At 42.1% G+C, this 18,716-nt stretch overlaps 1 protein-coding gene across 1 annotated transcript in view; it reads right to left on the bottom strand.

Moving 5' to 3' along the window:
• The window catches only part of LOC106585923 (extracellular matrix organizing protein FRAS1), a 345,785-nt gene that overhangs the window by 86,095 nt on the left and 240,974 nt on the right, over positions 1–18,716 (bottom strand). The window contains exons 36-40 of the mRNA XM_045706754.1: positions 11,874–12,005; positions 10,777–10,905; positions 9,571–9,818; positions 5,676–5,824; positions 1,438–1,600 (exon numbers count right to left, since the gene is read on the bottom strand). Coding sequence (XP_045562710.1) covers positions 1,438–1,600; positions 5,676–5,824; positions 9,571–9,818; positions 10,777–10,905; positions 11,874–12,005 — 821 coding nt within the window. The remainder of the gene's footprint in view (positions 1–1,437; positions 1,601–5,675; positions 5,825–9,570; positions 9,819–10,776; positions 10,906–11,873; positions 12,006–18,716) is intronic.

The raw sequence follows: 18,716 nt of genomic DNA, 5'->3' as shown, positions 1-18,716 counted from the left end.
GTCAGTTTAGTCCTTTCCAATCTAATCTTTACAGCTAGGATTGTATAAGGTAACGCTGATCCTAGTTCTGTGCCTATAAGGGCTACGTCCACCCCAAGCTTAATTTGGCATGTAGTACATCTGATCCTGCCAGTCAACGTTACTGAGCTGTATGATTCTGAATATAGACCACATTCTATAGAAATAGAATGACTAGAACTGACATCCCAATTCCAATACCAGTCAAAATGACTAGAACTGACATCCCCATTCCATTACCAGACAAAATGACTAGAACTGACATCCCCATTCCATTACCAGTCAGAATGACTGGAACTGACATCCCCATTCCATTACCAGTCAAAATGACTGGAACTGACATCCCCATTCCATTACCAGTCAGAATGACTGGAACTGACATCCCCATTCCATTACGAGTCAAAATGACAAGAACTGACATCCCCATTCCATTACCAGTCAGAATGACTAGAACTGACATCCCCATTCCATTACCAGTCAGAATGACTGGAACTGACATCCCCATTCCATTACGAGTCAAAATGACTGGAACTGACATCCCCATTCCATTACCAGTCAGAATGACTAGAACTGACATCCCCATTCCATTACCAGTCAGAATGACTGGAACTGACATCCCCATTCCATTACCAGTCAAAATGACTGGAACTGACATCCCCATTCCATTACCAGTCAGAATGACTAGAACTGACATCCCCATTCCATTACCAGTCAAAATGACTGGAACTGACATCCCCATTCCATTACCAGTCAGAATGACTGGAACTGACATCCCCATTCCATTACCAGTCAGAATGACTAGAACTGACATCCCCATTCCATTACCAGTCAAAATGACTGGAACTGACATCCCCATTCCATTACCAGTCAAAATGACTGGAACTGACATCCCCATTCCATTACCAGTCAAAATGCAAGACTCCTTCACATCATGATGACCACGGCCCCGGGTAGTGATGACGATTGACTATTTTCTGTTATGTTATACATAACCCTGGTGTTAGACACTCACACACATAAACACATAGGCAGACAGGCAGACAAGCAGACAGGTAGACAAGCAGACAGACAGGCAGGCAGGCAGGCAGGCAGGCAGGCAGGCAGGCAGACAGACAGACAGACAGACAGACAGACAGACAGACAGACAGACAGACAGACAGACAGACAGACAGACAGACAGACAGACAGACAGACAGACAGACAGCCAGAGAGGCACGCAGGCATGCTAGCACACAGGCACGCACAAACACACGCAGCACACAGGCACACACACACATACGCACACACAGCGTTAGACACTGGTCGACTGAGCGTTGCATCAGATGTATTGCCTAGTGTTGCTTCATCTGCTTCCGACCATCGGTCTCTGCTCCATAGCAACTGTCTCTAAGCCAGCTGAGCCCTGGGAGGTGTGTGTACCTTGATGCCACTGCGGACAGTGACCACTGGAGGCTGTGTCCGCTTGGAGGTGATGGTGATGGTACACATCTGGTTGTCAAGGCGATTGTTTTCACCGTCGTAAACAATGAAATGGAAGATGTCTGTCACTGGTTGGTTTCCTGTCTCAAAGGAAGTGATGTACCTAACAGGAAGGAAGTTTCCGCAAAGTTAATCCGAAAACATAGCCTTCACGGAAAACAAACCAAAACAATAATAATTAGTATTTTTTTTTAAACGTCTAAGCTGATGCATAGTATCATCTTCTAGATGCATTATTGGTGCATTATCAGTGCATTATTGGTGCATTATCAGTGCATTATTGGTGCATTAACAGTGCATTATTGTTGTATTATTGGTGCATTATCGGTGTATTATCAGTGCATTATTGGTGCATTATCAGTGCATTATCAGTGCATTAAAAGTGCATTAACAGTGCATTATTATTGTATTATTGGTGCATTATCAGGTGCATTATTGGTGCATTATCAGTGCATTATTGGTGCATTAACAGTGCATTAGTATTGTATTATTGGTGCATTATCGGTGTATTATCAGTGCATTATTGGTGCATTATCAGTGCATTATTGGTGCATTAACAGTGCATTATTATTGTATTATTGGTGCATTATCAGTGCATTATTGGTGCATTATCAGTGCGTTATCAGTGCATTATCGGTGCATTATCAGTGCATTATCGGTGCATTAACAGTGCATTATTATTGTATTATTGGTGCATTATCGGTGTATTATCAGTGCATTATCGGTGCATTAACAGTGCATTAGCGGTGCATTATCATTTCATTATCGGTGCATTATTTGTGCATCCGCAGTGCATTATTGTTATCAGTTGAAAAGTTGCAACGTAGAAAGAGGACATATAATATAAGATGATTATAAAACGTTATAAGGGGTTCATACATTATAAAGCGCTTATAACAAGTAATAATGCATTAAACCTGTTGGATTTAAAGGACCAGCGCAGTCAAAAAACATGATTTTTCCTGTGTTTTATATATATTTCCACACTATGAGGTTGGAAAAATACTGTGAAATTGGGAACATTTTGATAGTATAAGATTATACGAGCTGTTTGAAAAGCCTGCCTGAAATTTCAGCCTGTTTTGATGGGATGGAGTTTTGGCCAGCCTGGTGACATCACCATGCGGTAAATTAGTTAATAGACCAATAAGAAAGAGAGTTCCAAACCTCTCTGCCAATAATAGCTAATTTAGACAGTCCTTGACAAATTCTAGCTTGAGAATTGTTTGTATTTTAAAGAAGTAATTTTTGGTTCTTTTTGACCATTTTAAAAGGGCAGAGTCAGTTGTAAATGACGTCGCCATGAGCAGCACCGCAGATGTTGAGATGAGCGAGATGCAGGACTTGGCTCTCACACAGTCACACACAGTATCTGTTCATGTGCATGGGTTCACTTCACACTGTTGCAGTGCGGCAGCCACGGGATCAAAACAGCTGAGAAGTTGAGCATCACGCTTCAACGCTCTTAGTTGTAACCAGTACGCTGTTTACTTTCTGCGTCTACGTCATATCACTGAGTCTACATTCAAGAAACCCTAGTTTAGGAAACCACTGTGAGGAGTACGGCCACAACACTTGATTTGGATGTGAGCTGAGTCTACCTTTAATTGACAACAACCACAGTAAGGTACTTCATTGATACCCTGAAAGGATTTGATTTTGAGATAAAAAAAAAAAAAACGTGTTACCAAATAATGTTATTACATTTTATAGCCTGAATTATGTCTATATCATGACCAAGTCTAGGTCCAAGAGGTTTCTAAACAGCTTCTACCCCCAAGCCATAAGACTACTGAACATCTAGTCAAATGGCTACCCAGACTATTTGCATTGCCCCCCCTTCCCTCTCCACACCACTATCTGTTGTCATCTATACGTAGTCACTTTAATTAACTCTACCTACATGTACATTTTAGCTCAACTAACCGGTGTCCCCGCACATTGACTCTGTACCGGCACCCCCCTGTATATATTGTTCTTTTTTAATGCTGTTCTTTAATTACTTGTTACTTTTATTCCTTATTCTTATCAGTATTTTTTGAAACTGCAATGTCGGTTAGGGGCTCGTAAGCAAGCATTTCACTGTTAGGTCTACACCTGTTGTATTCAGCATTTCACTGTTAGGTCTACTACACCTGTTGTATTCAGCATTTCACTGTAAGGTCTACTACACCTGTTGTATTCAGCATTTCACTGTAAGGTCTACTACACCTGTTGTATTCAGCATTTCACTGTTAGGTCTACACCTGTTGTATTCAGCATTTCACTGTAAGGTCTACTACACCTGTTGTATTCAGCATTTCACTGTAAGGTCTACTACACCTGTTGTATTCAGCATTTCACTGTAAGGTCTACACCTGTTGTATTCGGCGCATGTGACTAATGAAATTTGATGACCAATGGGGGGAATAGATTAGTGATTCCCCTCACACGAATATAACATTTTACACAAGACCTTCATAATCTGCTGAATGTCACGGTCGTCGTAGTAAGTGGACCAAGGCGCAGCGGGTCGAGTGCTCATCTTAACTTTATTAGTGAACACTTAAATAAACAAAACAAGAACCGAACTAACACTCTTGCAGGCTAAATACGGCAGTGCTAAGAACAACCTCCCACAATACCCATAACAAACATACTCCTAAATATAGGACCTTCAATCAGAGGCAACGATAACCAGCTGCCTCCAATTGAAGGCCCCAATCCCAATTACCTTAACCTAGATCTAAACACCCTAGAATAGACATAGAAATATACAAACATAGAACAATGACCAAAACCCCAGAATACATAAATCAAACACCCCTCTACATAAACACACACTCAAACCATATAAAACAAATACCCCCTGCCACGTCCTGACCAAACAACAATAACAAATAACCCCTTTACTGGTCAGGACGTGACACTGAAAGGTACTAAATACATCTAAATATCCTCTCATATCTCACGTCGCAAAAACACCACTATAAAACCTAATACTGTATAAGCTCTTTAATAACTAGCGAAAGTTACCTGAATATAATATAATATTTTCTAATCCTCTACAATAAAACGGAGCATCATCTCATCTGTATGTTGTACTGCACAGAGCGGCAGTCTGCCAAGCAGGACTAATACAGGTGATATAAACACAGCACCAGAGATGTTTCTCTGATATCATAACCGCCATTGTGCTAATTGCAGTAAAGCTAATCAGAAGCACATTTTTGAGATAATGGTTTTCATTTTGATGCCTCTCAGAAGACTGTTGCGTCTGTGAGTGTGTGTGTGTGCGTGCGTGCGCGTGTGCGTGCGTGCGTGAGTTTCGCAGGTGGTCTGTATTTAACGTTCGCTAATTAGACTTGCTAATTGAGCTTAGCCGTTTCCCATATATCGTCACTTAAACAAAATAAATATTTTTCTACCGTTTCTAATTTGTAGCCAGGATTTTACAGAGCCCTCAGAGGGAGAATTTTTATGTGTTTTTTTTATTTTTATAGCAGTTACACTCTAAGGAGTGATGGAAGGAAGAAGCCATTATTTTAACCGAAGACTCTCGGCTAGATTGTTACTGCAGACCTAAATGAGAATTGTTCTCAATTAAATAACCTGGGTCGATTAAATCTAAATGAGATAGAAATAAATATCTAGCCGGCAGAGAACATATTGTCTCAATAATTCCTGCAATAACAACAGAGGAGCTGGTAGGAATGAATACCAAGAATGTGAGATTATTATTGGAAGGCTTTGACTACATCATAACGGTCCAAAGTGGATCCCCATCTCCTTCATCTGAAGAAGTATATAACAGAATTTACATTTTAACCTGTCCGGACTCTTACAGATCAGTGCAGATGAGATGAAAAGCAAACAGGAAGAGGAAGCTACGGTAGATTAATTAGATGTACTGGTTAGTTTCAGATGTCTCTTACCTGATCCTGTGTTTGTTGATGTGGTCCACGGGGAAAGAGGAGTACTCTGTCATGTTCTCTCTCTCTCTCTCTCTCTCTCTCTCTCTCTCTCTCTCTCTCTCTCTCTCTCTCTCTCTCTCTCTCTCTCTCTCTCTCTCTCTCTCTCTCTCTCTCTCTCTCTCTCTCTCTCTCTCTCTCTCTCTCTCTCTCTCTCTCTCTCTCTCTCTCTCTCTCTCTCTCTCTCTCTCTCTCTCTCTCTCTCTCTCTGTGTGTGTATTTCTCTACCTGATCCTGTGTTTGTTGATGTCGTCCATGGTGAAAGAGGAGTACTGTGTCATCTCGTGGTCTGAGTCTGACCCTGTCCTGGTCAGGATGCCGTACATAGGAACAGACACCAGCTGAATACGTATCTTGTCATCTGGAGAGGTGTCGCTCTGCAAAAAAATATGAGCACATATTTCATTTCATATTATCACCAACGTTCCCTGAAATATTTTGGGCCACTGAGCAAAATGTTTAGGTCTTATGCTGCGGAAACTTGAATGTTGTGAGAATGTGCCAGCGCATTTAAAGTGAACACTGAGGATGTACCCTTACAGTATATCAGACAGTATCCAACAGGGCTATTGCGGCTGTTTGGGCATTAATGTAGGGCTACCAACAAAACCAAAGAAGCAAACCACATAACATTTTCACATGGTAGCCTAAAAATGTGGTGTTCAATTCAGGCCGACATCACATGACACTTTTAAAAAGGATTTTACATTATGAAGGGCTTGACATGAATGAATGATGTTTTACTTATGTATGTAACACCATGGAGACTGTAAAGAAAATGCATTGTATTGTGTTTTATGATGCAAGAAACCACTTTACCTAATTAAATGAATTAATATAACCAAACAGAGAATTAGATCATGTAGGCTAGCGCACTGTCTAATACCTTATTTGCATATTCAACCCTGTCTCAAAATACAACACTGCCCCTTTCATTAAAACAAGCTTTTTTCCCGAGTGGCTTTTCAAAGGCAGCTTGAAAGGCAGCCTACGAGCTTTGTGCTCTTGTAGGAAGCAGTCACTTCCCATTGCTGACCTATACTTATCTATAACTGGGCTAATAACTTACTAACCATATAGGCCAGGTGAGTGTATTAACCATATAACCCAGGTGAGTGTACTAACCATATAACCCAGGTGAGTGTATTAACCATATAACCCAGGTGAGTGGACTAACCATATAACACAGGTGAGTGTATTAACCATATAGCCCAGGTGAGTGTACTAACCATATAACACAGGTGAGTGTACTAACCATATAACACAGGTGAGTGTATTAACTATATAACCCAGGTTAGTGTACTGACCATATAACCCAGGTGAGTGTATTAACCATATAGCCCAGGTGAGTGTATTAACCATATAACCCAGGTGAGTGTACTAACCATATAACCCAGGTGAGTGTACTAACCATATAACACAGGTGAGTGTACTAACCATATAACACAGGTGAGTGTATTAACTATATAACCCAGGTTAGTGTACTGACCATATAACCCAGGTGAGTGTACTAACCATATAACACAGGTGAGTGTACTAACCATATAACCCAGGTGAGTGTATTAACCATATAACCCAGGTGAGTGTACTGACCATATAGCCCAGGTGAGTGTATTAACCATATAGCCCAGGTGAGTGTACTAACCATATAACACAGGTGAGTGTATTAACTATATAACCCAGGTGAGTGTATTAACCATATAACCCAGGTGAGTATATAGCCCAGGTGAGTGTACTGCCCATATAGCCCAGGTTAGTGTACTAACCATATAGCCCAGGTGAGTGTACTAACCATATAACCCAGGTGAGTGTATTAACCATATAACCCAGGTGAGTATATAGCCCAGGTGAGTGTACTGCCCATATAGCCCAGGTTAGTGTACTAACCATATAGCCCAGGTGAGTGTACTAACCATATAGCCCAGGTGAGTGTACTAACCATATAACCCAGGTGAGTGTACTAACCATATAGCCCAGGTGAGTGTACTAACCATATAGCCCAGGTGAGTGGACTAACCATATAACCCAGGTGAGTGTACTAACCATATAGCCCAGGTGAGTGTACTAACCATATAACACAGGTGAGTGTACTAACCATATAACCCAGGTGAGTGTACTAACCATATAGCCCAGGTGAGTGGACTAACCATATAACCCAGGTGAGTGTACTAACCATATAACTCAGGTGAGTGTACTAACCATATAGCCCAGGTGAGTGTACTAACCATATAACCCAGGTGAGTGTACTAACCATATAGCCCAGGTGAGTGGACTAACCATATAACCCAGGTGAGTGTACTAACCATATAACCCAGGTGAGTGGACTAACCATATAACCCAGGTGAGTGGACTAACCATATAGCCCAGGTGAGTGTACTAACCATATAACCCAGGTGAGTGGACTAACCATATAGCCCAGGTGAGTGTACTAACCATATAACCCAGGTGAGTGAACTAACCATATAGCCCAGGTGAGTGTATTAACCATATAGCCCAGGTGAGTGTATTAACCATATAGCCCAGGTGAGTGTACTGACCATATAACCCAGGTGAGTGTACTAACCATATAGCCCAGGTGAGTGAACTGACCATATAACCCAGGTGAGTGTACTGACCATATAACCCAGGTGAGTGTACTGACCATATAGCCCAGGTGAGTGTACTGACCATATAACCCAGGTGAGTGTACTGACCATATAACCCAGGTGAGTGTACTGACCATATAGCCCAGGTGAGTGTACTGACCATATAACCCAGGTGAGTGTACTAACCATATAGCCCAGGTGAGTGTACTGACCATATAACCCAGGTGAGTGTACTAACCATATAACCCAGGTGAGTGGACTAACCATATAACCCAGGTGAGTGTACTGACCATATAACCCAGGTGAGTGTATTAACCATATAGCCCAGGTGAGTGTACTGACCATATAGCCCAGGTGAGTGTACTGACCATATAACCCAGGTGAGTGTACTAACCATATAGCCCAGGTGAGTGTACTAACCATATAACCCAGGTGAGTGTACTAACCATATAACCCAGGTGAGTGTATTAACCATATAGCCCAGGTGAGTGTACTGACCATATAACCCAGGTGAGTGTACTAACCATATAACACAGGTGAGTGTATTAACCATATAACCCAGGTGAGTGTACTAACCATATAACCCAGGTGAGTGAACTAACCATATAACCCAGGTGAGTGTATTAACCATATAGCCCAGGTGAGTGGACTAACCATATAACCCAGGTGAGTGGACTAACCATATAGCCCAGGTGAGTGTATTAACCATATAACCCAGGTGAGTGTATTAACCATATAACCCAGGTGAGTGTACTGACCATATAACCCAGGTGAGTGTACTGACCATATAACCCAGGTGAGTGTACTAACCATATAACCCAGGTGAGTGTATTAACCATATAGCCCAGGTGAGTGTACTGACCATATAACCCAGGTGAGTGTACTAACCATATAGCCCAGGTGAGTGTACTGACCATATAACCCAGGTGAGTGTACTGACCATATAACCCAGGTGAGTGTACTAACCATATAACCCAGGTGAGTGTATTAACCATATAACCCAGGTGAGTGTACTAACCATATAACACAGGTGAGTGTATTAACCATATAGCCCAGGTGAGTGTACTGACCATATAACCCAGGTGAGTGTACTAACCATATAACCCAGGTGAGTGTACTGACCATATAACCCAGGTGAGTGTACTGACCATATAACCCAGGTGAGTGTACTAACCATATAACCCAGGTGAGTGTACTGACCATATAACCCAGGTGAGTGGACTAACCATATAACCCAGGTGAGTGTACTAACCATATAGCCCAGGTGAGTGTACTAACCATATAACCCAGGTGAGTGTACTAACCATATAGCCCAGGTGAGTGTACTAACCATATAACCCAGGTGAGTGTACTGACCATATAGCCCAGGTGAGTGTACTGACCATATAACCCAGGTGAGTGTACTAACCATATAGCCCAGGTGAGTGTACTAACCATATAACCCAGGTGAGTGTACTAACCATATAACCCAGGTGAGTGTACTGACCATATAGCCCAGGTGAGTGTACTGACCATATAACCCAGGTGAGTGTACTGACCATATAACCCAGGTGAGTGCGTCTGATGACACTACTACTGTTCTCAGGAACCTCCATGGACAGCAGGGCCTCTGGGTCTCTCCTGGGCCCGTCGCCCCCGACGCCCAACACAACCACCTGTACCACCGCTGTCGCCATGGAGGAGCCGTCTGTAACAGTGAAGGTGATGGCGTCCTCGTCAGCGGAGAGTCCGGAATGTTCATACTGCAGAACGTTATGGGTCACATCACTGAAGGAAAACATGTCACCTGGAGGGGATAAATGACAAGTTTAATCATTGTGTTAAATATAAACATACCTGGAACAAAACAAGGAGGAGCGTTTCATTAATATACGTCTTAGTTGGTGAATACCTTGGTTGGTGAATACCTTGGTTGATGAATACCTTGGTTGATGAATACCTTGGTTGGTGAATACCTTGGTTGGTGAATACCTTGGTTGATGAATACCTTGGTTGGTGAATACCTTGGTTGATGAATACCTTGGTTGATGAATACCTTGGTTGGTGAATACCTTGGTTGGTGAATACCTTGGTTGGTGAATACCTTGGTTGATGAATACCTTGGTTGGTGAATACCTTGGTTGATGAATACCTTGGTTGGTGAATACCTTGGTTGATGAATACCTTGGTTGATGAATACCTTGGTTGGTGAATACCTTGGTTGGTGAATACCTTGGTTGGTGAATACCTTGGTTGATGAATACCTTGGTTGGTGAATACCTTGGTTGATGAATACCTTGGTTGGTGAATACCTTGGTTGATGAATACCTTGGTTGGTGAATACCTTGTTTGATGAATACCTTGGTTGGTGAATACCTTGTTTGATGAATACCTTGGTTGGTGAATACCTTGATTGATGAAAACCTTGGTTGGTGAATACCTTGGTTGATGAATACCTTGGTTGATGAATACCTTGGTTGGTGAATACCTTGGTTGGTGAATACCTTGGTTCTATTTTTCTGGTTTCAGTCCTCTAAATAAAACATGCAGTGTGTGTCTGGAGATATGGGAGAATTCAGACCATGTGCAAAAATCGTTAAAAAAAATGTGGCAACTTCCATTTTCATGGCTACTACTGTATTCTCTACAGATGTAATTCACTTTATACTGCAATTTAATCTTAATTCCCCTTAACTATTAGAAGGAAAAACAAAAATATGACCCTGGACCAGTTAGGGGAAACATCTAGCTAATTTGCTACTCACCATTCATCATCTCAGTCTTTGAGTCCAACTCCATCTTGACCAGTGTTCCATGGACCGGTCCTTCCACCATCTCAAACTCCAGATCACCAGACGCTGTGTCTGCATCAGTTACTGCCAGATGCTGCGCACCTACACCAAGTATTGTGAGCGTCTTTGAGCAATGAAAGCCATGTTGTATACCAATGATTCACCATATCTTTGTATACCGATGAGGGATAGCGTTAGGGTTACAGTTAGGGTTGGGGGTTTGGTGTTAAGGTTAGGATTAGATAAAATAAGATTTATTGGTAGGGGAAAATAGGATTATGAATGGCAGTCAATTGTTGGTCCCCAAAAAGTCTTCGCAACTATAATAATGCCCTGCTGTGTGTGTGTGTGTTGAAGGGAGTGTTGCGTGTGTGTGTGTGTGTGTGTGTGTGTGTGTGTGTGTGTGTGTTGAAGGGAGTGTTGTGTGTGTGTGTGTGTGTGTGTGTGTGTGTGTGTGTGTGTGTGTGTGTGTGTGTGTGTGTGTGTGTGTGTGTGTGTGTGTGTGTGTGTGTATGTGTGTTGAAGGGGTGTTGTGTGTGTGTGTGTGTGTGTGTGTGTGTGTGTGTGTGTGTGTGTGTGTGTGTGTGTGTGTGTGTGTGTGTGTGTGTGTGAGTGTGTGTGTGTGTGTGTGTGTGTGTGTGTGTGTGTGTTTATCTAACCCCCTGTGTGTGTGTGTGTGTGTGTGTGTGTGTGTGTGTGTGTGTGTGTGTGTGTGTGTGTGTGTGTGTGTGTGTGTGTGTGTGTTGAAGGGAGTGTTGTGTGTGTGTGTGTGTTTATCTAACCCCCTGTGTGTGTGTGTGTGTGTGTGTGTGTGTGTGTGTGTGTGTGTGTGTGTGTGTGTGTGTGAAGGGAGTGTGTGTGTGTGTGTGTGTGTGTGTGTGTGTTTATCTAACCCCCTGTGTGTGTGTGTGTGTGTGTGTGTGTGTGTGTGTGTGTGTGTGTGTGTGTGTGTGTTGAAGGGAGTGTTGTGTGTGTGTTTATCTAACCCCCCTGTGTGTGTGTGTGTGTGTGTGTGTGTGTGTGTGTGTGTGTGTGTGTGTGTGTGTGTGTGTGTGTGTGGTTATTATTACCTATAGGGGTTCTTCCCCCCATGCTGACCTCCAGAACAGGGTCTATGATCTGGAAGACAGGGGGCTGTTGGTGGCTGGCCAACAGGCGGATGGAAAAGTCCATCTCTGGAGTGGTGTGTTCCCCATCTGACACTGGAACATACACACACACACACACACACACACACACACACACACACACACACACACACACACACACACACACACACACACACACACACACACACAAGGGTTAGATAAACACACACACACACACACACACACACACACACACACACAGAGAGGTTAGATAAACACACACACACACAAGGGTTAGATAAACACACACACACACACACACACACACACACACACACACACACACACACACACACACACACACACACACACACACACACACACACACACACAGGGGTTAGATAAACACTCACAGAAACACAAACTTCCTTGGCTAATTGGCTTCCTAGTCCCCTTTAAAGGGCAATTTGGGGAAATGTAGAAAACACTAAGTGTTAATGTATAACTATTAAAATACATAATTCATTTCTCAAAGGAGTGGAATTAACCTGTTGGGGCTAGGGGGCAGTATTTGCACGGCCGGATTAAAAACGTACCCGATTTAATCTGGTTACTACTCCTGCCCAGTAACTAGAATATGCATATAATTATTGGCTTTGGATAGAAAACACCCTAAAGTTTCTAAAACTGTTTGAATGGTGTCTGTGAATAAAACAGAGCTCATTTGGCAGGCCAAAACCTGAGAAGATTCCTTACAGGAAGTGTCCTGTCTGACCCTTTCTTGCCCTCCTTGATCATCTCTAACAAATACAGGGGATCTCTGGCATGACGTGACACTTCCTACGGCTCCCATGGGCTCTCAGAAGGCAGGAAAAAGCTGAACGATGTAATTCCATCCCCAGGCTGAAACACATTAGCGCGTTTGGCAAGTGCTCTATGAGAGGGCCATTAGACTGAGGCTCGTGCATGAGGGGATAGCATGCTTTTACTTTCACTCTCTTTGTAATAAAAAACGATTTCCCGGTCGGAATATTATCGCTTTTTTACGAGAAAAATTGCATAAAAATTGATTTTAAACAGCGGTTGACATGCTTCGAAGTACGGTAATGGAATATTTAGAATTTTTTTGTCACGAAATGCGCCATGCTCGTCACCCTTATTTACCCTTTCGGATAGTGTCTTGAACGCACAAACAAAATGCCGCTATTTGGATATAACAATGGATTATTTGGGACCAAACCAACATTTGTTATTGAAGTAGAAGTCCTGGCAGTGCATTCTGACGAAGAACAGCAAAGGTAATAACATTTTTCTTATAGTAAATCTGACTTTGGTGAGTGCTAAACTTGCTGGGTGTCTAAATAGCTAGCCCTGTGATGCCGGGCTATCTACTTAGAATATTGCAAAATGTGCTTTCACCGAAAAGCTATTTTAAAATCGGACATATCGAGTGCATAGAGGAGTTCTGTATCTATAATTCTTAAAATAATTGTTATGTTTTTTGTGAACGTTTATCGTGAGTAATTTAGTAAATTCACCGGAAGTTTGCGGGGGGTATGCTAGTTCTGAACGTCACATGCTAATGTAAAAAGCTGGTTTTTGATATAAATATGAACTTGATTGAACAAAACATGCATGTATTGTATAACATAATGTCCTAGGGTTGTCATCTGATGAAGATCATCAAAGGTTAGTGCTGCATTTAGCTGTGGTTTGGGTTTATGTGACATTATATGCTAGCTTGAAAAATGGGTGTCTGATTATTTCTGGCTGGGTACTCTGCTGACATAATCTAATGTTTTGCTTTCGTTGTAAAGCCTTTTTGAAATCGGACAGTGTGGTTAGATTAACGAGAGTCTTGTCTTTAAAATGGTGTAAAATAGTCATATGTTTGAAAAATTGAAATTTTTGCATTTTTGAGGTATTTGAATATCGCGCCACGGGATTACACTGGCAAGCGTCCCACCTAGCCCATAGAGGTTAAAGAACCTTAATACATTATAAATCCAAACAACAATTGAATGATTATACCCGTATATCCAAGCTTCCGGGAACAATTGTTACTAAATAGCACCTCTAAACCGAAATGAACAACGTATGAAACAATATCAATGGGTTTCAGCTTGAGCTGGTGTGAATACCAAAGTGACAATGGGACAGGTACAGTATGAAAGGTACAGTATTAACAGTACAGTATGAAAGGTACAGTATTAACAGTACAGTATGAAAGGTACAGTATGAAAGGAACAGTATTAACGGTACAGTATGAAAGGTACAGTATGAAAGGTACAGTATGAAAGGTACAGTATAAAGGTACAGTATGAAAGGTACAGTATTAAAGGTACATTATTAAAGATACAGTATGAAAGGTAGCGTATCAAAGGTACAGTATGAAAGGTACAGTATGAAAGGTACAGTATGAAAGGTACAGTATGAAAGGTACAGTATGAAAGGTACAGTATAAAGGTACAGTATGAAAGGTACAGTATGAAAGGTACAGTATGAAAGGTACATTATTAAAGATACAGTATGAAAGGTAGCTTATTAAAGGTAGCGTATGAAAGGTACAGTATGAAAGGTACCATATGAAAGGTACAGTATGAAAGGTACCGTATGAAAGGTAGCGTTTGAAAGGTAGCGTATTAAAGGTACAGTATTAAAGATACAGTATTAAAGGTAGCGTATTAAAGATACAGTATGAAATGTACATTATGAAAGGTAGCGTATTAAAGGTACAGTATGAAAGGTACATTATGAAAGGTAGCGTATTAAAGGTACAGTATGAAAGGTACATTATTAAAGATACATTATTAAAGTTACAGTATTAAAGGTACCGTATAAAGGTACCGTATGAAAGGTACCGTATGAAAGGTAGCGTTTGAAAGGTAGCGTATTAAAGGTACAGTATTAAAGGTACAGTATTAAAGGTAGCGTATTAAAGGTACAGTATGAAAGGTGAAATAAACTAGTCAAAATGGACAGATGGGGAAAAGAAACAAAAGAAAAGCTAAAATTATAGATATTAAAGAACGGAAGCTCTTGAGGATCTCACAACGCTTGACTGTTTCTCTGAACATACAAGTACCTGTCAAAAGTTTGGACACACCTACTCATTCAAGGGTTTTTTCTTTATTTGTACTATTTTCTACATTGTAGAATAATAGTGAAGACATCAAAACTATGAAATAACACAGATGGAATAATGTAGTAAGCGAAAAATTCTTCAAAGTAGTCACCCTTTTCCTTGATGACAGCTTTTCCTGACACCACTCTCGCAGGGCCATCACCTCCTCCCTGTAGGTTGTCTCATCATTGTTGGTAATCAGGGCTACTACTGTTGTGTCATCTGAGAACTTAATGATTGAGTTGGAGGTCTGCGTTGTCACGCAGTCATGGGTGAACAGCAAGTACAGGAAGGGGCTGAGCACGCACCCTTGTGGGGCCCCTGTGTTGAGGATCAGCGAAGTGGAGGTGTTGTTTCCTACCTTCACCACCTGGGGGCGGCCCGTCAGGAAGTCCAGGACCCAGTTTCACAGGGTGGGGTTCAGACACAGGGCCCCGAGCTTAATGATGAGCTTGGAGGGTACTATGGTGTTGAATGCTGAGCTATAGTCAATGAACAGCATTCTTACAAAGGTATTCCTCTTATCCAGATGGGATAGGACAGTGTGCAGTAGGATGGCAATTGCATCCTCTGTGGCTCTATTGGGGCAGTTAGCAAATTGAAGTGGGTCTAGGGTGTCAGGTAAGGTAGAGGTGATATGATCCTTAACTAGCCTCTCAAAGCACTTCATGATGACAGAAGTGAGTGCTACGGGGTGATAGTCATTGAGTTCAGTTACCTTTGGTTTCTTGGGTACAGGAACAATGGTGGACATCATGAAGCAAGTGGGAACAGACTGGGATATGGAGAGATTGAATATGTCCGTAAACACTCCAGCCAACTAGTCTGTGCATGCTCTGAGGACACGGCTAGGACTGCTGTTTTGGCCGACAGCCTTGTGAGGGTTGACACGCTTAAAAGGCTTACTCACATCGGCCACGGAGAACGAGAGCCCACAGTCTTTGGGAACTGTGTTATCCTCAAAACAAGCGAAGAAGGTGTTTAGCTTGTCCGAGGGCAAGACAGCGGTGTCCGCGACGTGGCTGGTTTTCAATTTGTAGTCTGTGATTGTCTGTAGACCCTCATGTCTGAGCCGTTGAATTGTGACTTCACTTTGTCTCCTTCCCATGGTTAAATGTGGTGGTTCAAGCTTTCAGTTTTGCGCGAATGCTTCCATCTATCCACAGTTTCTGATTTGGGTAGGTTTTAATAGTCACAGTGGGTACAACATCTTCTATACACTTCCTGATGAACTCAGTCATCGTATCTGTGTATTCGTCAATGTTATTCTCAGAGGCTCTCCGGAACATATCCCAGTCCGCATGAACAAAACAATCTTGAAGCATGAATTCCAATTGGTCAGACCAGCGTTGAATAGACCTTAGCACAGGTACTTCCTGTTGGAGTTTCTTCCTATAGGAAGGAAGGATAAAAATAGAGTCGTGATCAGATTTGACAAAAGCGAGGGCAGGGGGGGGCCTTGTAGGCATTTCGAAAAGTTGAGGAGCAGTGGTCCAATGTTTTCCCAGCGTGAGTACTACAGTCAATGTGTTGATAGAACTTCGGTAACGTTTTCCTAAAATTTGCTTTGTGAAAATCCCCAGCTCAAAATATGTGGTTTCCAGGTTGCACAAAGTCCATTGTAGCTCATTGAGGGCCATTGTGGTATCAGCTTAAGGGGGAATATAGACGGCTGTGACTATGACCGAAGACAATTCTCTTGGGCGGTAATACGGTCGGCATTTGATTGTGAGGTATTCTCGGTCGGGTGAACAAAAGGACTTGAGTTCCTTTATGTTATCACAATCACACCATGTGTAGTTAATCATGAAACATCCCCCCCCGCCCTTCTTCTTCCCGGAGAGTTCTTTATTCCTGTCTGCGTGATGTACTGAGAAACCAGCTGGCTGTGTCGACATGGACAGTATATATGGAGAGAGCCATGATTCCGTGAAACAGAATATGTTACAGTCCCTGATGTCTCTCTGGAAGGAGATCCTCGCCCTGTGCTCATCTACTTTTATTGTCCAGAAACTGAACATTAGCGAGTGTTTTACTCGGAAGCGGTGGATGGTGTGCACGCCTCCTGAGTCGGACTAATGTCCACTCTGAATACCTCTTCTCTGCCGGCGGCGTCTTGGAGCAGTTTCTAGGATAAGTTAAATTGCCGTGGGGGATACAAACAAAGGATCCAATTCGGGAATGTCGTATTACTGGTCGTAATGCTGGTGACTTACCTTCACTCTGATATCCAAAAGTTCTTACTGTAATAACACAGAAAACATTCTGGGCTAATAATGTAAGAAATAACACACTGTCACATCCTGACCATGGTGAGCTGTTATTTTCTATGGTAGAGTAGGTCAGGGCATGACAGGGGGGTTTATTCTATGTGTTCTATTTCTATGTTCTTAGGTTCTAGTTTTTGTATTTCTATGTTGGTTTGTTTGGGATGATCTCCAATTAGAGGCAGCTGGTCCTCGTTGTCTCTAATTGGAGATCATACTTAAGTAGGGGTTTTTCTTCCTGGGTTTTGTGGGTGATTATTTTTGAGTAGTGTTTGTTTCTCCTCTGCGTCACGGTTTGTTGTTTTGTTTATTCAGTTTATTTATGTATTGCATAGTTTCACAGATTAAATAAAATGTGGAACGACACACACACACTGCACTTGTGTCTACTCCTTTCGACAGCTGTGACACACACAAAAAAACTAAATACTGTAGTATTTGTCTGTAGTTAATATACTGTCTGTAGTTATTGTACTGACTGTACCGGCTGCATACAGAATGAAGATAATAGAGAAGAGATGTATCTAGACACACAGTCAGTTAAGTATACAGCATGTACAGTGTCATTGAGAACAGACAGAAACCCATCACCATTAAACCGGTAGTAACAAAACTTTGGTACGAGGACTGAGAGACAGTCGTGGCTAGAGAGAGAGAGAGAGAGAGAGAGAGAAAACCTGGCTCCCTGTAGAGGAAAGGCTGTGCAACCACTGCACAACAGCAGAACCTGAGACGGAGCTGCATTTCCTGACAAAATGTCAAAAATATAAAACAATTAGAGAGTGTCATTTCCCCAAATTTGAAACCCTTATTCAAGGTTTCAAAGACCTCTCTGATGAGGATAGGCTACCCGTCCTGTTGGGGGAGGACGCAGAGAGCTGTGTGTTGGCAGCGCACTACATTGCTGCCTGCCATAAGTTGAGGGACAGTGTCTGACAGACCAATAAACCTGCACATGTACTCTACTGTATGCTTATTGTTATTGTTGAATGTATGGTTATTTTGACCCTTGGTTATTGTTGTTACTGTTGTCCCGTTGACAATTTTGATTCTCATTTTTTATTTATTTTTTATATTGTAAATATCCCAAATAAGCTTTGGCAATATGTATATTGTTTCGTCATGCCAATAAAGCAAATTGAATTGAATTGAATTGAATTGAATTGAGAGAGAGAGAGAGAGAGAGAGAGAGAGAGAGAGAGAGAGAGTGACAGAAAGGGACAGAGAGAGAGAGAGAGAGAGAGAGGGACAGAGATAAAGAGAGAGAGAGGGACAGAGAGAAAGTGAGAGAGAGAGAGGAACAGAGAGAAAGTGAGAGAGAGAGAGAGAGAGAGAGAGAGAGAGTGAGAGAGAGAGTGAGAGAGTGAGAGAGAGAGTGACAGAAAGAGACAGAGAGAGAGAGGGAGGGAGTGAACAAGAGTAGAGAGATCGAGA

This window comes from Salmo salar, chromosome ssa24 (assembly GCF_905237065.1).
Source record: "Salmo salar chromosome ssa24, Ssal_v3.1, whole genome shotgun sequence".
NCBI classification, from domain to species: Eukaryota; Metazoa; Chordata; class Actinopteri; order Salmoniformes; family Salmonidae; genus Salmo; species Salmo salar.
Note: the sequence above shows the minus strand (reverse complement) of the source record. Positions and strands in the feature narration are given on the sequence as shown.